The 23,000-nt window shown below is 42.4% G+C and overlaps 1 protein-coding gene across 3 annotated transcripts in view; it reads right to left on the minus strand.

Annotated features, from left to right (window-relative positions):
* Window positions 1-15,962: 15,962 nt before the first annotated feature.
* Window positions 15,963-23,000, minus strand: part of RASA2 (RAS p21 protein activator 2) — a 132,409-nt gene continuing 125,371 nt past the window's right edge. For all 3 annotated transcript variants that reach the window (XM_056564468.1, XM_056564469.1, XM_056564470.1), the window contains 2 exons: window positions 21,058-21,238; window positions 15,963-20,039 (listed from right to left, as the gene is read on the minus strand). In XM_056564468.1, the coding sequence (XP_056420443.1) occupies window positions 20,009-20,039; window positions 21,058-21,238 (212 nt within the window). In that variant the 3' untranslated portion in view covers window positions 15,963-20,008. The remainder of the gene's footprint in view (window positions 20,040-21,057; window positions 21,239-23,000) is intronic.

Here is a 23,000-nt window from a genome sequence, read left to right on the forward strand (position 1 = left end):
TTTGGTATCAATTTAATATGAGCTGTGTTCATTGTAGAAGGAATCTGTGCCCCCTGCAGGTAGGAGTTAAACAGAGTCAGCAAAGTACGAGATATATTAGTCTGAATGCATTTATTGAAACCACCACAGAATCCGTCCGGCCCTGGGGCTTTGTGGGATCCAACGATTTAATCACCTTGTCCAGTTCCTCTCCCCACACAGGCGCGTTCAAAACCGCACTCTCCTCCTCAGTGAGAGAGGGGAGATTGGCCGACGACAGCCAGTCCCTGGAAGGGGGAGTGGACTTTGGTCTCTCCTCATACAAATTCTGAAAATAAGATTTCAGGATCTCATTGATCCTCCTAGGGTCCCTTTGGGACGTCCCAGACTCATCCTACAGCACCGAGATGTGAGACACAGGCAAAGATCCCTTTGCCAGTCTAGCCAGAAGACGACCCGGTTTGCCACCATGGCGAAACAGGGTTGCCTCGAATTGGGTACGATTAAAATAGTCTTTGCGTTCAACACAGGACTCATAAGCCGACTTCGCCACAGACCAAGCCGTCTTGGTGGCGTCCGAAGGTGTAAGAGTAAAGGCTGTATAGGCCGCCCTCAACTCACCACCTAGTCTGTTTAATTGTTCCGATACTTTTTTCTTCATAGGAGGAGGTATAGCCCAAGATTTTGCCTCGCAGTACCGCCTTGGCAGCGTCCCAATAGAGCTGAGGTGTATCAGCATGAGCTCCATTAGTAAGCTCATACTCCAACCACCACCCTTTCAACTGGGTCTGAAACTGCTCATCCCTAGCCAACCCCACAGGAAACGTGGGCGTGAGAATAGTGGCTAAATTCCCTCGCCTCCGGGTGCAGCGTGCGCCATACATCCAACAGTCCCGTACGTGTGGCCCAGTCCGAAAGTAAAAGGTCATAAGGTCTGGTGGCATTATGCCTGTCTCTAGCACTACACCTATCCTCAGTGGGGCAAAGCAGCGCATTGAAGTCGCCCCCCACCACCGTATGACGACCCTGTTGAGCCAGTTCCATAAAATATGAACCATCATCCCCATTGGGACTATACACATTGTAAATCTCCAAATCTCCGGACGCTGTCTTAATGTGCACCTTACACAACCTCCCTTCCTCGTCACTGTGTGTAGTATGTCAAATGTGAAAGATTTGTGGAAAAGAATCAGGACTCCAGCCTTTCTATGAACTACAGGAGAGCCCTCAACGTGGCCCACCTACCATTTACACAAATCAGACTCCTCTAGATGGGTCTCCTGTAGGAGCGCCACATCAGGAGAAAGCTTCTTGAGCACTCCCCTTGAAACACACAAAAACTAAAAAACTATTCAAACATAACTGACAGAAAACAGCGCACATTAACCAGAAAAAAGGAAGGATCCGTATGTACCCCCTCCTCCACCCAGATCCCATTTCCTTTGGGACTTCACTCATTCCCATGCTAAGAGAAAAACCACTAACTCAAAGGCCTCCCCCCACCCATCCACCTGAAAACTAGAAAGGCACATAGCGCAATAGACCCCTAAGCAAGCGCAATATTCTAAGGCTGGCCAAGAGCCCACACTAACTTCCCAGAACAACTTTGAGCGGCACATCCAACCCCCCCGCGCTCTCAGCATAAAGTATGACTGCTACAATGAAGCCTGCGAAAGGTCCCCAGGTTCGGCAGAGCAAGAGGAAAAAAATGTAAAGGTTGACGATCCCTCACCCAATAGGAAGCAACTGAAAAAATGCAATTATTCCCCCCCCCCTCTATACCCCCCCCCCCCTCCCCTACCTATCCCCTTTGGTTCTCCAAGTCCTTCACTTTGTCCCATAGTTTGCGGCAGTCCCCCTCCAGCAACGTAACTTTAGCATCCACACCTTCCGTTCTGTCCTCCACGAGGCCGACTCTGTTCTCTACCCCGGACAATCGGCTGCCATGTTCCTTGGTAGTGTGCTGCAGCTGTTGTAACGTAGCTTGCGTTGCCTCCGCTACAGCCTCCTGGACTTTGGGGACAATCAGCTTTGCCACCTCCGAAGACCCGCAGTCAGATAATGCAGGGGAGGCCGCTCTACTAGAAACTGGAGACTCCGCCATCTTAGATTTTCCTCCCCTCGCCTCGGGGTCTGACCAGCGCTTCCCTTCTGTGAACTCTGGCCCGTGCGAAGAAGATATCGTTCCATGCAGTAACAGGGCTTCAATGAACCCGGTTAGGGGAGCGAAAATCCAGGTATGTGGGTAAATAGAGCCGGTTTAGATATAGCGGGTGGGGAGCGCAGCTCAGGCACGTCTCTACAGCATGGCGCCGAAACCGGAAGTCAAGCAGCTGATTTTAATTTGCACTGACAATGAGCTGGATTGCTTTTTAATAACTGACAGATTTCAGCCATTGTTTTGGCTTTCTATGCCTTTTTGTATCTCCTTTTTTCACATGTACAATGTTCTTTCCCTGTGTCATTTCAAATTATTACAAAACATAATTTCTGATCTTACTTGTTTTGGTTTCTTTGTATGTATGGATTACTTGGGTTGTTACCAAAATCTGGTGACCATTTCATGTCAATAGCACCTTTGGAAATATATTTAGTGAGAAAAATGGTGACCGGTTCAATACTTATTTGAGCTGCTGTATATTAGTGAGTGTAATGATAATTTAACTGGGGTAAACTGTACTACTGAAAGGAGTCTGTATAAGAGATGAGATACGGTCGAACATGGAGACATAGAGGGTTCATGCAGCACAGATGTTGCAGCTGGGTCTATAGATCTTGAACACTGGTCAGCTGCTAAAGCTGGGGTTCCACCTGGTGCCATAAATGCTTGATTCACAATAAATTTGGCAACCCAACTTGAAGCCATGAGAGGCAAAACATGTGGCTGCAGGATGTTTTGCACATATCATTGTAGTGTACCCTGTATTACTACTACTTGTATTATACAATCAACTGTTGTATGCGATGGCTCTCCAGATCATCACCCCAGCAGTTGAGGCAGTGTGTTGCTCCACAGCAAGGGCAGGATTGATGCACTCCCCATAAGCCCTCCATACTTGAACCTGACTGCCGTCAGTTGCCAAACAAATGATTGATTCTTTGCTAAAGACTATACAGTTCGAGGCTTTGCGGGGGGGGGGGGGGGGGGGGGGCAGGGCAGGGCTTTGTGACTCCGCTTCATGTGGAGTCACAGACAATGAATATATAAATTGAGTGGGCAGAGCCCCGTCCCCCTGTGCGCAATTCACTGAATTTAACAGAGGATCTTCTGGGGGACATATCGCAGGACCTACTGGACATATTTAAGTGACCCCCTCACTGGACTCCTGTTTACTAATTGGGTTTAGTGTGGGTGAACAGGCTGACAGTTTTTCTTTAACCCCTTATGGACCAGGCCAATTTTATTTTTGAGTTTTCTTTTTTTCCTTCTCGCCTTCTAAAAATCATAATGCTTTTATATTTTCATTCGCAGACTAGTATGAGGGCTTGTTTTTTGTGCGATCAGTTGTCCTTTCTAATGACATCACTCATTTTACCATAAAATGTATGGCACAACCAAAAAAATACTATGTGTGGGGAAATGGAAAAGAAAACCGCAATTTAGCAAATTTTGGAAGGTTTCGTTTTCACACCGTACAATATACGGCAAAAATTACCTGTTTTCTTTATTCTACGGGTCAATACAATTAAAATGATCCAAGAATAGAGAAATTATGAAATCGCACTCACCGCACTAAGAGACAAAAAAAGCAGGTTTATTCAAACTTCACAGACAAGGTGCATGGTGCTATACAAAAACAAGACGTGGCACTTCCAAATGAATGGGCGCACAGGCACGCTTCCTCAGACCCTATCCTCTAACACACCGGCATCACCTTAAGAAGTCTAACAGGATGACGTGCATCGGCGGAGGTGACAACAAAAGTAGGTGCAAATTAAAAACAAGCAAAAACTTTCAAATATGCAAACTTCATACAAAAACACTGTAATCCAGCCTTTCATTTAATCAGAGATTGCCATGGGCATTCGTTTTGATAATCCATTTTGATGCGGCGCAGAGTAAGGCTTTCCGCCTATCAGTACCCGCTGTATAAAAGCTGAAAAGCTAGATCACAGAGAAAATCATGATGACATTCCTTGACATGCTGAATAAATCTCGGAGACCCCTTTTGTGACTTGATTGAATAGATGATAGATGTTCTCTAAACCGTGTGTGTGTGTATGGATCTTTTGGTGCTGCCTATATAAAAACGGACAAATGTACATACAATAGTGTAGACTACCCATTGAGTTCTGCAGGTTATTAGATCTTTAACAAAAATATCTACACCTCCAATTCGAAAATATTTACCAGGTAGAAAATAACTACACCATGAACACGATCCACATTTATGATTGCCGGTAGGACTGCAATAAGCTAACCAGCCTGAATTGCGCTTAGATACCAAAGAACTTTTAGTTACAACAGCTCTTAAATTCTTGCATCTTCTAAAAGCAAAAAGCGGGTTGTCATCCACTAATTGTCCTAGGACAGGGTCATTTTTAATTAGAAACCAATTTTTTCTCACAGCCGATTTGATGGTATCAGCTATAGGGCTATATTTAAAGGAGAGGGAAAAATGGAGTGGTGTCATTTGTGGCGACTTTATGCTCTTTATGTTTTTTGAACAGGAGATTCCTCCCGTCTTGCAGAAAGTCTCTCTATTCAAAGCCTCTTTGAGGATGCTTTCAGGATATCCTCTGGCATGCAATTTCTTCTCAAACTCTGCAGCTTAAGAAACCCTTCATCTGAGCTGTTAATACGATGCAGGTGCAGAAATTGCACCCATACGGTATGGTAGGGATCGACCGATCATCGGTATGGCCGATATTATCGGCCGATAATCACGATTTTGGGCATTATCGGTATCAGCAATTACCTTGCCGATAAGCCGATAATGCCCCGCCCCCCACCCCACCGTAGTGCTGGGTGGTATACCGGTATGAACCGGATACCGTTTTTTTTTTCTCCCACGGTATGGATTTTTGCCCATACCGCTATAACGGTCGGGCCCCTCCCCCACCCTCCGAGTCAATAAAAAAAAAAAAATTAAACTTACCCGTAATGGGGGTGGTCCAGGCCATCCATCCTTCCTGTAGCGTCCAGCGGCACTCCGGGTGGAGGGTGAACCGTTCCGGGCTGTCCTTCTCCGGGGGTCATCTTCTCCACTCCGGGCAGGCTCCGGCCTAGTACGCTCCATAGACGCCGCTACGCCGTGACGTCAGGTGCGTCACTGCGCAGCGGCGTCTATGCTGCGTTACTAGGACGGAGCCTGCCCGGAGTGGAGAAGAAGGACAGCCCAGACCGGTTCACCCTCCACCCGGAATGCCGCCGGACACTACAGGAAGGACCACCCTGACAGGTAGGGGGAGAGAAGCGGGCGGCGGCGGCGGCGGCCTATGGCACCGCAAAAGCCACTGCATTGCATTGATTGGCTGTTGGTATTTATAAGATCTATTAATGTATCTAAACAATTTAAATCTGTGCTAGAGGCTTCATTGAGGACACTGAAGCCTAGGGGGCTATTAAAATGATGCCTAGGATTACAAACTTTATTTTTTTTTAAGTGGCACAATAAAGCAAACTTTTTAACCAAATTAGTACGTTTAAAATCCCTCTATTTTGACAACCTATAAGTTATAGGTCGTCAAAATAGAGGGATATGAAACATTTAAAATTTTCCGTATAAGTGGTGGCATGAGGACTCATTTTTTGCGCCATGATCTGTATTTTTTATTGATACCACATTTGCGTATATAAAACTTAATAATTTGTTAATTTTTTTTATAAAATGTGACAAAAGCAGTGATTTGACTTTTTTTACGTTCACTGTATGGGATCAGTAACATTATATTTAAATATTTTGGACATTTGCACACACGGCGATACCAAATAGGTTTATAATTATTTATAAATATATTTTTTTTAACCCTTTTTGGGGGTAAAATGAGAAAAAGGGACATTTTAGCTGCCATGTTAACTAGTCTGATCCCCGCGGCCATGCCGCGGGCGATTAGATCAGCCAATATTGTAGCCGCACTGCAGTGATCTGTATTGATCACGCCATCTGAGGTTAATGGCGGACATCCGCTCGATCGCAGATGACGGCCATTATCGGCGGGTCCCTGGCTGCTATCAGCAGCTGGAACCTGCCATGCATGACCCAGAGCATCACTCCGGTACTCACGGTCATGTATAGGATATATATGTACGTCCCGGTGCGCAAAGTACCTCCGCACCAGGACGTAAATTTATGTCCGTGGTCGTTAAGGGGTTAAAATGTATTGGCTCTAAATTCATGCAGAAATTCTGCAGTATGAACCCAGCCTTACACATGTCTGTGTAAGTGGACTTTTTAAACACTTAGATTTTTGCAGGACAAAGGGGGCATCTTTTCCTAAAAGATAAAAAACACACACACACACACACACACAACACTGAAGATCTCAGCAGAGCGACAAGAATGAGGAGTTTGGAGAGGGAGGGATCCTACATTACACAATTACAGGTTCCTGTTGGGTTATCACAGCCTAGGGCCCAGTGAAGGTTTTCAGGCCTGCCATGATAGGACTCCTATTACACCCCTGTAGTAGGGGTTTGCCAAAATGACAGTACATTGCAATATACATTAGAATTTTAGTGTACTGTACGAGTAGTCACATACAGTGGGGATCAAAAGTTTGGCCACCCCAGGTAAAAATTTGTATTATTGTGCATAAAGAAGCCAAGGAAAGATGGAAAAATCTCCAAAAGGCATCAAATTACAGATTAGACATTCTTATAATAGGTCAACAAAAGTTAGATTTTATTTCCATCATTTACACTTTCAAAATAACAGAAAAAAAATGGCATCTGCAAAAGTTTGGGCACCCTGCAAAGTTAATATCTTGTACGGCCCCCTTTGGCAAGTATCACAGCTTGTAAACGCTTTTTGTAGCCAGCCAGGTATCTATGCACATTCTTCCTTACAAAAGTCTTCCAGTTCTTTGAGATTTCTGGGCTGTCTGTCACGTACTGCTCTTTTAAGGTCTATCCATAGATTTTCAATTATGTTGAGGTCAGGAGATTGTGAAGGCCATGGCAAAACCTTCAGTTTATGCCTCTTGATGTAATCCCCCGTGGATTTCGAGGCGTGTTTAGGATCATTATCCATTTGTAGAAGCCATCCTCTCTTTAACTTCAGCTTTTTCACAGATGGCATCAAGTTAGCATCCAAAATTTGCTGACATTTTATTGAATCAATTTTTCCTCCTACTTGTGAGATGTTCCCTGTGGCACTGGCTGCAATACAACGCCAAAGCATGATTGATCCACCCCCCATGCTTAACAGTTGGACAGAGGTTCTTTTCATTAAATTCTGTTCCCCTTCTCCAAATGTACCTTTGCTCATTCCGGCCAAAAAGTTAAATTTTAACCTCATCGGTCCACAGAACTTGTTTGCAAATGAACATAAGACAAGCCTGATGCATTTTGGAAAGTTCTAACGCTGATTTTAGTGGTGAGGACGTAGAAGAGGTTTTCTTCTGATGACTCTTCCATGAAGACCATATTTGTGCAAGTATCTCTTTATAGTGGAATAGTGTACCAAAACTGGAACATTTTGTTCCGAACGCTGGTGCAGGCTGCGGGTGTCGTGACATCATGACCACTCCCAAAGACTTGCTGGGGTGCGGCATGACATCACGACCCCGCACCCAGAGTTCAGAACAAAATGTTCCAAATGCTGGGGCAGTGGAGTATTCCTTTAATGTGGCTTCAGTTCATTGGAGTTTGTGGCCACTGGTTCCTGTCACACCATTTCAATTAGGTTGAGGTCTGGACTTTGTGCCACTAAAACACCTTGGGGGGATTTATAAAACCTGTCCAGAGAAAAAGTTGCTGAGTTGCCCATAGCAACCAAATAGCTTATTTCCTTTTTCAGAGGCCTTTTCAATAATTAAAGCAGCCATCTGATGGACAACACGGCAACTGGACAGGTTTTGATAAATCTCCACCCTTTGTTCTTTTTCTGTCATTCTATTATAGATTTGCTGGTGTGCTTGGATCATCCTGTTGCATGACATTGTTTTGGCTAAACTTTAACTGTTGGTCAGATGGCCTCACATTTGTCTCTAGAATACTTTGGTATAAAGGAGTTCATTGCTGATTTAATGGTTGCAAGATGCCCAAATTCTGTGACTGCAAAACAATCCCAAATCATCGTGGTGTTGGGTTTTCACTATATGTGGTCAAGTGCATTATGGCCAAACATCTCCACGTTGGTCTGATCTGTCCAAAGAACACTGGGGGAGATTTATAAAGAACTGTAACGAGGAAGAGTGGTGCAGTTGTCCATATCAACCAATCAAAGCAAATCTTCCTCCACACAGCTCTTGATAAATCTCCCCTATTGTTCCTGAAGTTCTGTGATTTATCCATATGCAGTTTGCAAATTTAAAAGGGGTAAGCCAGAAAAACAGAGCTTATTTCTTACAAAAACAAACACACAGCACCATACTGGTCCACAGGTTGTGCGTGATATTGCAGCTTAGTTTAACTGAAGTGATTGCCATATAGTTGTAATATCACACACAACCTGAGGGCAGATTTAGTGCTGTTTTTGGAAGAAATTAGGATAACCCCTTTAAGTGGTGCTCTCTCCTGGCAACCCTTCCAAACAAGCCATAGTTGTTCAAGTACATGGCAAGACAGTTCGAAAAAGACTGAACATTCAACCCTTCGAAAAGGACTTGGCTCATTTTGGCCTTAAAGACCCAGCCAATTTTATTTTTGCATTTTTCCTCCTCACTTCCAATAGACATAACACTTATTTTTCTATATAGAGAACCTACTGTTTTCTGCACAACCAATGGTACTTTGTAATGTACAGTGCAAGCAAAAATTATTATTTGTGGGGGAGGAAATTGAGAAGAACACACACTGTTTTTTCACAGTGCACTTAAAATCACGTTATCATTATTCTGTAGGTCAATAATAGAGATGAACGAACTTATAGTAATTCGATTTCTCACGAACTTCTCGGCTTAGAGTTTGCAGACTTTATCCTGCATAAATGAGTTCAGCTTTCAGGTGCTCCGGTGGCTGAAAAAGGTGGATACAGTTCTAGGAAAGAGTCTCCAGTAGAGATGAGCGAACTTACAGTAAATTCGATTAGTCACAAACTTCTCGGCTCGGCAGTCGATGACTTTCCCTGCATAAATTAGTTCAGCTTTCAGGTGCTCCAGTGGGCTGGAAAAGGTGGATACAGTCCTAGGAGACTCTTTCCTAGGAATGTGCCCACCGGAGCACCTGAAGGCTGAACTAATTTACGCAGGATAAGTCATCAACTGCTGAGCCGAGAAGTTTGTGACGAATCGAATTTACTGTAAATTCGCTCATCTCTAGTCACCAGCCCACCGAAGCACCTGAAAGCTTAACTCATTTATGCAGGATAAAGTCAGCAACTGCCGAGCCGAGAATTTTGTGACAAATCGAATTACTGGAAGTTCGCTCATCTCTAATCAATAAGATTAAAACAATGCACATTTATATAGTTTAAATTTGCCCTATTCTCTGATAATGACCCCTATAACTTTTTTCTGTATACAGGGCTATTGGTGGTCATATTTTGCACCATGATCTGTAGTTTTTGTCGGTACCATTTTTGGTTTTCTGGAATTTTTTTAATCACTTTTTTTCCCCCACACAATATATAGATATAGTATAAAATGTGACCAAAAATATAAGTATTTCTTGCATTTGGTATTTTTATTTCCGCCATTCACCTTGCAGGATCATAAACATATTTTAACAGTTTAAACAAATCTGCACTCAGCTATAACAAATGGTTATTTTTTTGTTTTGTAAAATGGAAAAAAAGGGGGGTTATTTTAATAATGATATTATGGGAGGGGCTTTTATAGACCCCTTTTTTTCAGCACCCCTGATGCACAGTTCCGTAGTTAGTAAATTTACATTTTTTTTTGTATTTCCATGCCCCCCTCCAGGTTCAGCATTCCCTCTATGACTGACTGCTATCTCAAGCCTTTCCTGGCATCCTGTTGAGCTCGAGACACAGCTGATCACAGGAGGCTTGGCTTCTTCTCATGTTCCTTGACAAGCAAGTCCCCTCATGACAGAACCGGTGTACAGGTTCATAGCATACCACGGATTTAAGCAGGGCTGTGGAGTCGAGGAGTCTGAGTCGGACGAAATTTTGGGTACCTGGAGTCGGAGTCGGCAAACAATGCACCGACTCCTACTAAATTTAGAATGGAATAAAAAAATTTAAAAAAGCAAGTTTAAATGTCCCAATTCACAAAAAGTTATAATTAATGACTTCTCTACTGTAAGAATAAAGACCAATGCATGCAGTGCCTCACGTAACCGCAAAACGAACACGTTAAGTGACCGTGAAGAAGCATGATTTTTATGTGCTTCACTATATGGCACACAACACACAATTAGGAGCAGCAATACTTATACTTTCCATAGTGTTGTGTTCTGCTGTTACAGGGAACCCATGGGTAACAGAGCCTCACACTGATAAGGGATTAAGTAAATATGTTTTTTGCAGAACTAGAGACACTTGTATAAGTGAAGGGAATAGAGGGTCAATAGCTCAAGACTGAAGCTGTAAACCATTAGAGAAACTGCTGCCATTCATTTAAGGCTATAAAAACTTGTAAACTCGATTGTTAGCTTAAAGGGGTACTCCGCCCCTAGACGATGTCGGATCGCCGGGGTCCCGCTGCTGGGGCACAGCACTATCATTACTGCACAGAGCGAGTTCGCTCTGCGCGTAATGACTGGCAATACAGGGGCCGGAGCATCGTTACGTCATGGCTCCGCCCCTCGTGACGTCACGCCCCCTCAATACAAGTCTATGGGAAGGGGCGTGGCGGTCATCACGCCCTCTGCCATAGACTTGCATTAACCCCTTAAGGACCGGGGTTTTTTCCGTTTTTGCATTTTCGTTTTTTGCTCCTTGCCTTTAAAAAATCATAACTCTAAATTTTGCACCTAAAAATCCATATGATGGCTTATTTTTTGCGCCACCAATTCTACTTTGTAATGACGTCAGTCATTTTGCCCAAAAATCTACGGTGAAACGGAATAAAAATCATTGTGCGACAAAATTGAAAAAAACCCCCACTGTTTTGTTACTTTTGGGGGCTTCCGTTTCTACGTAGTACATTTTTCGGTAAAAATTACACCTTATTATTCTGTAGGTTCATACGATTAAAATGATACCCTACTTATATAGGTTTGATTTTGTCGTACTTCTGGAAAAAATCATAACTACATGCAGGAAAATTAATACGTTTAAAATTGTCATCTTCTGACCCCTATAACTTTTTTTTATTTTTCCGTGTATGGGGCGGTATGAGGGCTAATTTTTTGCGCCATGATCTGAAGTTTTTAACGGTACCATTTTTGCATTGATAGGACTTATTGATTTTTATTCATTTTTAAATGATATAAAAAGTGACCAAAAATGCACTATTTTGGACTTTGGAATTTTTTTGCGCGCACGCCATTGACCGAGCGGTTTAATTAATGATATATTTTTATAATTCGGACATCTCTGCACGTGGTGATATCACATATGTTTATTTTTATTTACAGTTTTTTTTATGGGAAAAGGGGGGTGATTCAAACTTTTAATAAGGGAGGGGTTAAATGATATTCATTCACTTTTTTTGCAGTGTTATAGGTCCCATAGGGACCTATAACACTGCACACACTGATCATCATTGATCACTGGTTTCTCATAGGAAACCAGTGATCGACGATTCTGCCGCATGACTGCTCATGGCTGGATCTCAGGCACTGAGCAGTAATTCGGCGATCGGACAGCGAGGAGGCAGGTAGGGGCCCTCCCCCCTGTCCTGTAAGCTGTTCGGGATGCCGCGATTTTGCCGCGGCTATCCCGAACAGCCCACTGAGTTAACCGTCAGCTTTCACTTTCGGTTTTAGCTGCGCGGCTCAGCTCTGAGCGCGCGGCTAAAGGGTTAATAGCGCGCGGCGCTGCGCGCTATTAGCGGCGTGTCCCGGCTTCACTATGACGCCAGGCCTGCCGTGATATGATGCGGGGTTACCGTGTAACCCCGCGTTATATCAGGGGAGCAGGACCAAGGACGTACCAGTACGTCCTTGGTCCTTAAGGGGTTAAGGGGGAGGGCCGTGATGCTCCGTCCCCTGTATCGCTCATCATTACACATAGAGCGAACTCGCTGCAGGACCTCGGCAATCTGACATCTTATCCCCTATCCTTTGGATAGGGGATAAGATATCTAGGGACGGAGTACCCCTTTAAACATGAATCTGGGATTCTACTAGGGAAATCATGTTTTATAATAAATGCCCCTTCCTGGATCCTCCCACTGCCCTATCTTCAGCAGCAGATCAGCACACAAACTGTTCAATACAGTGGACTGTTGGCTTCCCAGCCAGTAGTCCTGTGGTAATGACATGTATGATGCCTTTCTTTCCTTCAAGGAATGTATAAAATACATTTGCATATTAATACAGAGGAGTCGGAGAGTCACGCCGGAAGTACAAAAAACTGCGGAGTCTGAACATTTATCTACCGACTCCACAGCCCTGGTTTTAAGTCCAGACACAAAACCGCATATGGGTCAAAAATTAGCTGACCGGAGTCACTCTCTGACTGCGGTTGGCTCTTTCAAATGAATGACATGCGAGCCGGGTCCAGCTGGGATACGGTAGCGCCCAGTTTTCACATCTCCCAGCCGGATCTGGTCACCGTTCTAAAGAATTGTAATGTAAATGCACCCTTATATGTCACTGAACACCTTTAGGGGTCTTGTTGAGTCCAGGCCTCGCTGGGTCACAGCTATTTTGGTGGGCGATCAGAATATAAGTAAGAGAGCCCTTTTCAACAGGAAGCACCTTATACATTCCCCTAAACTCAGCTTCTAGAAGCTACGTCCTCAGCTTAATCTTCATAACTGCTGATTATTATCGGAACAGTGAACATACAACAAAGTACACAAAGCATACACATGCTTATATCCATATATGTGTAAATGTAGAGATAAAGTCGCAGATAAGTAAGCAAGCATTGTTGAGCTTTCATTTCTGAAATTTTATTCAGTAGAGGTTCTTTTCCAACCAGTAGTTTACAAAAAGAAACATAAAAAAATTAAACATGAACTGATGAGAAAATAAGAGTTTTCAATTAAAATAAACATTTCCACGACTTCTCAAGGTTAAAAGACAGAGCTAGACTTCACAGCAAGGTGAGAATAAGCTTTACAAAAAAAGCAATGTGGGAAAATAAATAGCTCTCAGTCCCAGGAACTGGCAGTGCCCAGTCCCAGCACAGAAGACGACAGCGATCACACCAACTCTGCCTCTGGGGCTGCCTTTTAGAGGGCATTGGGAGCTTCTACTAACCCATTAAATGACAAAGCTAAAATGGAAAGAATCATTGTGTGTAATGCTATACCGGTCTAAATAAAAAATACCCTGTTCACGCATATAAGAAATTGATTGTTCTGATGCTTAAGTTTGCTTTACATTATTTATATATATATAAGAAAAAGTATGTGCACCATGCAAACACATGGGTAAGCAGACTGTGGCCTCTCCAGCAGTTGTGGAATGACATTTCACCATACCCTCTTCTGCCACATGCTGGACCTTGCAGTAAAGTAGCTGGAGAGATAGGTAACCTACATATGGATCATATGACTGATGCCTGGTTACAGTTCCCAGCCTGTCACATACAAGTGAAAAATACCACAGCATTTCAGAACAGTAGTTCAACCATAATCTTACAGTCAACTGTTGACTTATATATGTTTTAAATGGGGAATTTGGAATAATATTTTAATTCTGAACCATAAAACTACAAAACAAAAATACTAAATATTTAGAATTATACATTGAGCAAAAGCTAAAAATACTATTGCCCAAATTGCCGATGCCCAACCCAGCCGCAAAGTGTCACCTACATGGTACCCACCATGCCTCTGCGCCCAATCCCAAGCAGTGATTGTTCTTACTGGCTTGAGATCCTGTACAATGTGTGTCTGTAAAGCCTACATCCTATTCAGACTACCAGATGCCCGTACATATTAGATGTATATTCATTAATAGTTATTAAATCTCACCTGATGTAGGATTGATTTGGTTAAAATCTGTTTTGATTAAACAGAAAATGTTCATTTAAGACCTCTGTCGGCTTTGTGAAGCTCTTTAGGCAAATACATAAATTTTAGCAGAGAAAAAAAAAGTGCATGCACTATTTTGTTCTTCCGTTAAACTACCGGATCTCCAACAGATCTCTGACTCAAGTCAATGGGACCCGCTGGAGTCTGTTCTCTGACCAGTTTTTGGGGCTGTTCGGCACAAAAGAAAAGAGTGGAGCGGAACCTTGAGGGGACAGAGCACAAGGGCAATGTGAAATTAGCCTTAGCCAACTGAACAGAAGTTGCCACTGTTTGAAATCTTTGGCCGATAGCCGGACAAAATATATCTTGTTCGGGAACAAAGACCTTTCATTAACAAATTATCTTTGAAGAAAGAATGTTCTCAGAAAGAATCGTGTATGACCAGTCTAAACTGTGATGGCCAATGTGTATGGTTGTATCTGTGAAACAATTATTCATCAGACTAACATTCATTCAAATATCAACCTTTTTCTATCTAATGTGTATGGCCACTTTAATTGTGGACATATATTTTCAAAAATTTGTTTTCGAACAGTTATCCCTCCCAACCCCTTCCCCATACACAAGAATGTTCAGCGCAGCCAAACGTTCATTTTTCCCCTATGAGGAGGTGATGGGTAAGCCGCAGCCAAGCAGTGGCTTACCTCTTTGAGAACAATAAGGGCGACAGGTGAAAATCCATCACTCCAAACTCTGTTCTTCTTAGACATCTGTAGTTGGAGAGTCAGGAGGCCAACACACACCTTAGATGGTGGGCAAAACCTGCTAATTGGTGGCAGGTTCAGCTAATATCTAAGTGTAAGGGCACCTTTACACCTAAATTATGCAGGGCAAGCTGTCAGCCAGAATGGATCTATGGCTTTCCCAATCAGTGAGGAGCATGCAGGTAAAATTTTGGAGCGGTGTTGGGCAACAGTATCGCTGTAAAAAAATCACGGCATTTATCTGACAGTCAGAATAAGATGACATTAAAGATTACTGAAGGATTGTACAGTTTAGGCAAGCTATTATTCATTCCTACTGCTTAGTGGAAAATACAAATAATTTAGCCAATTCATGTAATATGGCTGCACAGTCAAGAAAGTTGACCACTGCAGTCAAATATGTCAAATAGAAGTGGTCTTCTGTAGCCATTACAAATGAAGCAACTCAGCAAAGTGTATTAAAAAAAAAAATTTAAAAAAAATTCTGGAGTCTTGGGTCTACAGCTCTTATGCACCTCCATAGCTACAAAGTAGACTACAGAGAAACACTGTATAGCCTGATTCTGCAGTCATGTCCTTCATCCATCTGTCCCCTTATTTTGTAACCTGCAAACAGTTGTAAAGGGGTCAGATACATGGTAATAAAACATGACTTAGGGATCAAACTACATTGCTTGTGGTTAGTCACCAGGGCCACAAGTATGCAAGCTGTAATGCTTGATCTCACTATAAACATTTATCGCCTATCTACAGGATAAAGGACAGGTGTGACATTAGGAGGATCTTGTGAACGGGGGTCCTGAAGTTCCCATGGTGCAGTGGTCATAGGTGCATACTGCTACTCCACTGCTATGAAAGCTGCTGGAGATAGCCAAGCTCTGTACTCTGCTATTTCTGGCAGCTCCAATAGACAATGAATGGAGCGGTGGTGCGTGTGCGTGATCACTGCTTTATTCAGAGGGAAGCCTCAGGATCCCTGTTCTTAAAGGGGTATACCAGGAAAAAACTTTTTTTTGTTATATCAACTGGCTCCAGAAAGTTAAACAGATTTGTAAATTACTTCTATTAAAAAATCCTTAATCCTTTCAATAATTATCAGCTGCTGAAGTTGAGTTGTTGTTTTCTGTCTGGCAATAGTGCTCTCTGCTGACATCTCTGCTTGTCTCGGGAACTGCACAGAGTAGAAGAGGTTTGCTATGGGGATTTGCTTCTAAACTGGGCGGTTCCCGAGACACATGTCATCAGAGCACTTAGACAGAAAAGAACAACTCAACTTCAGCAGCTCATAAGTACTGAAAGGATTAAGATTTTTTTAATAGAAGCAATTTACAAATCTGTTTAACTTTCTGGAGCCAGGTGATATATTTTTTCCTGGATAACCCCTTTAAGATCCCAGGAGGTCTCAGCAGTCAAACCAGCTATTATTGTAAATGCATTATCTACCCCGTGGATAGGTGATAATTGTTAAAGAGTATCTGTCTTCAAACCATATTTTCTAAACTAACTCAGATGATATTCCCTAACTACTCCTAACACCCCTCCTGCCCTTAAAATTTTTTCCCCCAAGCTTTAAAAGCTGTGTATCATACCTTTCCCTTGCTCACATTGTGTGAGCTCTTGGCATGAGAAAGTGGGCGTTCCCCAGCACGTGCGACGTCACTGAAGCCTGTGAGATCTGTGCCTTGCCATGCCCCGCACGCACTTCCTGAGTTTGGTCTCCTGCCAGGCTGGGAGGAGACCAAACCAACTGTTTGACTTGCACAGGGAACTGGACAAAGCCACCTAGTGGCCGTTTTTTCAATTACATTAAAAACATAAAAAATTGACAATTTTAAAAGCACGTAAATAACAAAAGGGTCTTATAATTACATAAGGAACAATATATTAAAAGTTTAGTTTGGTGACAGGTACTCTCATTTTGGGACAACTCCAACTTTCAGTTTGTGCAATTTGCATATACAGTGGTCCCTCAACATACGATGGTAATTCGTTCCAAACGAGCCATCGTTTGTCGAATCCATCGTATGTTGAGGGATTCGTGCAATGTAAAGTATAGGAAGCTGTACTCACCTGTCCCCGCTGCTCGAGATGGTGTCCCCGGGCCTCTGCTGGGCTCTCCGCTGTCTTCTCCGGTCCTCCGCTGTCTTCTCCGGTCCTCTGCTGTCTTCTGCAAGGCCTTACTGGGCCTGCGTAGTGACGTCATTACATCGCTGCGTACGCCATTCCTATTGGATGACGTGCGCAGCAGCGTATTGACGTCATCGGAGAGGGCCGAGAAGACACCGGAAGACCAGCGCTGGACCCGGAGGGCACCCCGGAGCATCGTGGAGGGGTAAGTAATACTTACCGCACCAAACGGGGAACATTAAGCTGCTATCCGACAGCAGCTTAAGCATTTGGCGCTGCCGGATAGCACAATGCGATGGCCCCGACATAAAAAAGCATTGTATGTCGATGCTGACATAGACATGCGATGGCCTCTGAGAGGCCATCGTATGTCGATTTGATCATATGTCGGGGCCATTGTAGGTCGGGGGGTCACTGTATGCAAATAAGAAAATTATATCCTTTTTAATCTGTCTTTGCTCTTCTGTAGTACAGTTATAGACTGAGCACCATAATTCATATAACTTTTTGTTTTATGTCCACGTACATTTTTCTATGTGCTAACAAAAAATAACTACACAATGCAACTCTATAGTGGGTACCCATTATCTGGCCCTGTTTTTTTGTGGGACTGAATAAAAATTCTGATCTGTTAAAACAAACAAAAACACTTTCTCCAGTGTGGGGGAGAAAGAAAAAAAAAAAAAAAAAAAAAAAGCGCTTAATCCCTCAATATCCAGATAAGGCAAAGTAAAGCAGTACCTTTTTTTCATAATACTGACAAACGCAAACATATATTTTCCACAATGAAAGCAAGACTTAAAATAAATATATACAGAAAGATTATAAATCATCTTTGGTCTTCTAAACATTTAAAAAACTTTTTTTTCCAATGGATTTTTTTTTATCATTAACAAAATTACAGCATTGATCATGGAACTGATCGTAACGAAGAAAACAACTTGATACATTATGCATCTTATATTAAAAAAAGAAAAAAAATGACACATGTAATCTGGCCACAGCAGATTACTAAAGTGCTCAGAGTGGTAAGGAAAGTGGCTGCCCTGCGTAGGCCATTCCTATTGTGAGGACAACGGGAGCAGTATCAGATTGTTTAATAAAAAACAAACATGGATGCTCTGTGCTATGATGCAATACAAAGCCAAAGCATGTTTCATACAGCACTGCTGCAGGTAAATGCCAAGGAGCCAGGGGGTAAGATGCCACCTTTGCTTCAGGCAATATTTGCTTGGGACAGGCTCCTAGGAGTACCTACATAAATGCATCCCTTTTCCATACTGTTGCTTTTTCTAACTATGGCACTTGGTGGCAATCATGAAGGTGACATCGGTATATAAACCTTTCATGCAAGCTCTGCATAGTCTGAGCTGTCTTTATATGTTTTGTGAATGCAGAGTAGTTGATTTTACAAAAGGAACACTAACCAGTGTCTGTAGTACTAAACAACATTAAGACATTGGGCAGATCTTCTTTGCTATGGCCCATAGGCATCTAGTGTTCATTCCAAAGCATTCTGAAGAGAGAACTTAAGTGCATGCAATGCAATACATGGTGCCCCAAATCATAGAGATTACAAGAACATTCTGTGTTGAAGGGGTCCCAATCACTTAACAAAAAAAACTCTCCACATGTCACAGAGGCAGGTTAAACATTTTGATTGATCAAGGTCTGGGTCTTTAGACCCTCACCAATCTTTAGAATGGACACAGAGAAGCACGTGGCGGTGTACATCACTCCCAGATTGCTACAATCTCTGTCCAGTTGCAGGACACAAGCTCCACAGACTTATAATGGAGGCCATTTCCTGCACCTGGATAGAGACTGCAGTGAGCTAGGGAGTGAAAAACACAGCTGTGTGCTTCCCCCTGCCAGTTCTAATGTTCAGTGGGGGCCTTAACACCCAGATCTGACCCATCAAAAGTTTTTACATGTCTCTGACATGTCAAATGTCTTTGTAAAATGACAGGGACACTAACTTCATATCAGGCAATACGCAAAAACTGAACTATTACATTATGATTGTCCTAACAGCTGATCGTGTCCTTTCATAAGGACGGTGTATGTATTAAATGTTCACATCTCTTCTGCCCCACTACATAATCTGCATTCTTCGACTTGTTTAAATAGCGGATACATCTCCGCCACATATGTTGTCAATATGGGCTACTCCAAGTATGACCTGGACCCCTCGTGTCCTTTAAAAAGTCACCCAGCTTGGTGAAAAAGGATGAAGAAAAGGTTTTTCATGCTTGTGGTGGGCAACACCACCAAATTCTACTCTTTATATGGTGGTGAAGAGTAGAATTGCACCACTGTGCTTGCACAGTTTTAGTGGGCCCATTCCTAATGCTTTACGTAAAAAAAAAAAAAAAAATATACAAAACAGAAATCAATTTGTACCGTTTAAAGACTACAGGGCCCTGATCTGCTCAGCTATGGGACAGGTGGTAGTCTAGTGTGGTTTCTTCAAGGGTTCCTACACATTAATCTGCCACATTTCTTAAACTGGCATCACGTTTCATCCACCAACGAAGTGTGTCCCAGGGTTTAGACAAGACCTTACACAATGCTGAGCACACTAGACGGATATCCCATTGTCCTTTGAGTGGTGTGTCCTTACACAGCGAGGTCACTGCAGCCAGGCCAAGAATACAGGATTGCAACATTAGGTACGAGCCCCAAGGAATGTGAATGTGTGAGAAATAAAGGCAATTTCTGTACTTGGCATAATACTGCCTGCAGTGTGAAGGCCATCACATATAGTATCATCATCCATGGTTGCTGAAGATACTGGCACCTCATTGCTCTTTCCTACTTTCAACCAAGACATCCAAAACGTCATTGAAAGATTTCCTATAATGAAAATTGCCAAGGATCCTGCCAAGTGGTTACAAGTCTCCAGTCTGCATTAGGACTGTGAATTGTGTTTTGGCAATACTTTGTTCCAGTTCTAGATGCCCACATTCTTGTGGGTGCTACGAACCTTTTCCCACAATTGGATTCTCTCTGAAAGGCAAAACAGAAAAGGATTTAGAGCACACAACACCCAGATGGAAAGGCAATATAAACTCCCTGCTACAACCAAAATGTTATTCCTAAAGTAAAACCATAACCATACTCATAATAATTCACATATCAGTAGGCAGGTAATGCCTGAGAATGTCGCACTGACCTAAGCTAGGAGCCAGCAGCCATGTCTACTATGAGAATAACTCTGCTGATAAGATATTCTCTTTTCCCACAACACCTACTATGTACACAGTGAGCTGGAAAAAGGGGCTGCTGAGTGCACACTGGACACTGTTTGGGTTATCACATTGTACTTTACCATATTGCTTTGTCTAATGGAATATTTGTTCAGGGACAAGCGATTCAAGCCAATAATACTCTACATGCAGCACACCTCAAACAGAGTAAAATAAGTGTTATCGCAAAACCGTAAATATAAATTTATACACACATTGCTTTATTATTTGCTCTAATTTTTTTCTGTGAGTTATTTCTTAACATTATTGCTACTTGTTATGTTCTATAAATTAACAAGAAAACAATGCGTTTTTAAGGATCAAAAATATTTTTTACTTTATTGAAACACATAATTCAAAAGACATAAGACATAAGCGCAATTAAAATATGTATTGTGATCTATATTATCACAGCCTATGGCTTTTTGCACATCATATGCTGCTTTAAATTCCTTGGAGTGTAGATGTTTTACATTTATGAAGTCAATCGGTTGATTCATATATTGTATACAGTGATTTTTTCCAATATAGCCTGGGCCCCCACTTCTTTGTTTCTCGTCCACTGGATTAGCACCTTTGGGAATGTATACATGACCATATGTATGATTTTAATTGTTCTCATGTCATTTGAATTATGTGTTTCAATAAAGTAAAAATATTTTTGATCCTTAAAAACGCATTGTTTTCTTGTTAATTGCTATATTAGCGTTGGGTCAGTGACCTCCAGGGATTTTTTTGTATATTGTCATGTTCCATATCAACATTAATTGAATACTCACTGGCTGCCATATCTTGCACTGGTAGAACCTTTCTTGTGTTTCTCGTGCGGTTCATTCAGCTTCTCAACGATGGATTTAATCTGCTGGAGGGTCTTAAAAGTTTCCACAGAATCATCTATAGTAAAGTGGTAATCACTGTGTTCCTGTGGGCCCTGATACACAGCCATGGTCGCACAGGCCTCTGGAAAGAGAGGTAAAGCACATTTGTAAAGAATGGTCATTAAAGGAGAAGTCGCATGCCTGCAGATATGGCGTACGTTTTAGATGGGGGGGGGGGGGGGGGGGTCGACAGCATCTCCTGGGACAACTGCTCTCACCTGAAATGAAACGTGTCGACCCACATGAAGCGGCAACTGACATGCCCCCTTGTATAATCACTATGGGAGAGCCAAAGCTAGCCAAACAGTTCTCCAATAGACCTATGTGGAGGGCCGACACTTTGTACGGGGGTTGACACACCCTGTTCCTGGAGAGAGCTGGGGCCCCGTACATGAGATCGTGTGGGGTCCCAAGGGTCAGACCCCCTGCGCGATCTAAAGCTTAACCCCTATCCTGCAGGTAGGGGATAAGGCTTTTGGCATGATATATATTCTTTAACGGTTAAGGCGGATCATGTCAGCAGGAAAACAGGGTGTAAATTAAAGACATCAGAGACAACCCCTTTTTATATGCCCCCTATCCCCTCCAAGATGATCAGCTGCCACCCCAGTAAATAGCTGATCAATCCTGCCACCCCAGTTAATAGCTGATTTTGCTAACAGAAGCCGCAGTCAGCCAGGACTGTAGTATAACACAACTGAATTGACATCTAAACACCATGGTAATAAAAGCACAAAATTTAGTTCGCCAGAATGTAAGCTGCTTGTACAGAGCCATGGTCCGTTCTGGGTCACACAGGACAGTCCAGAGCGGAGGCACCGCTTATGATGTCAATAATCCTAGTATGGCACATGGACAGGGTTTATGAACAGCTCTGCACTGATTATTTTATATTTCATAATTTCGTATTCAGGAAACAAATATGCAACATTGTAAACAGTCTTCATTATACATTTCCTACCATTTATCTCCTACTCAAAGCAGAAAATAATTCTGATAGACTAGACTTATCTTAGTCATTCAGTGTTCGAAATAACAATAGGGGAAAAGCTGCACACCAGCTTAGTTAGTAGACGAAAAGGAAGAAAAGTTTTTCTGTAGAGTAAAATATATATGACTCCATAATGAAAAAAAAGTTACTTCAACTTTATAACTTAAGATACTCAGAAATCCCATCATGTAGCTACTTAAAAACTTGATTTTGATTAATTTGTTTTATGTTAACCATATTTTTATAAAATAAGTTTTGGCGATTTCTTTCTCGGAAATCGGGCAGTTTCGATTCTGGTTAATAGGTCTGAAACTAAGCTGTTCTGTACAGATCACTTCCCAGCACTTCATCCTCCTCATCACAGACAGGATTAAAATGTTCAGATAACAGAGGTACACATAATAGCTGTCCCTCACAGATCAGCCCCCCCCCCCCCCCTTTCCTTGCCTTTGCCATCCGGTTTAAAGCATACCACTGTAAAACATACCGCTAAATGCTGTTAAAAACAGCTCAGACAATCAGGCATCATTATAACAAAAAATAAAATCAGAAAAAAAAAAAGCTGAGGGATTTATTTTCTTTAACTGAAGTTAGTCATTGTATTCAACGTTATTGTATGCAACGTTATGTAGTAAGTCATAAAAAAGTCTATGTATAGCTCCAGCCTAAGGGTTCCTGCACACAATGTGGGTGTGGGGCGGAAGAGGGAGATGAAGCCAAAAATGTATAGCAAAACTCCACATTCTTTTACCAGTAATTGCTGTGGTTTTGGGATGCTTGCGTTGACCTCTTTTGCAGGGTCAAACATGAAGGCATCTTGTGGTAAAACTGTGTGCGGTTTGTCCTTTATTTC

The sequence above is a fragment of the Hyla sarda genome, chromosome 3 (genome assembly GCF_029499605.1).
Source record: "Hyla sarda isolate aHylSar1 chromosome 3, aHylSar1.hap1, whole genome shotgun sequence".
NCBI classification, from domain to species: domain Eukaryota; kingdom Metazoa; phylum Chordata; class Amphibia; order Anura; family Hylidae; genus Hyla; species Hyla sarda.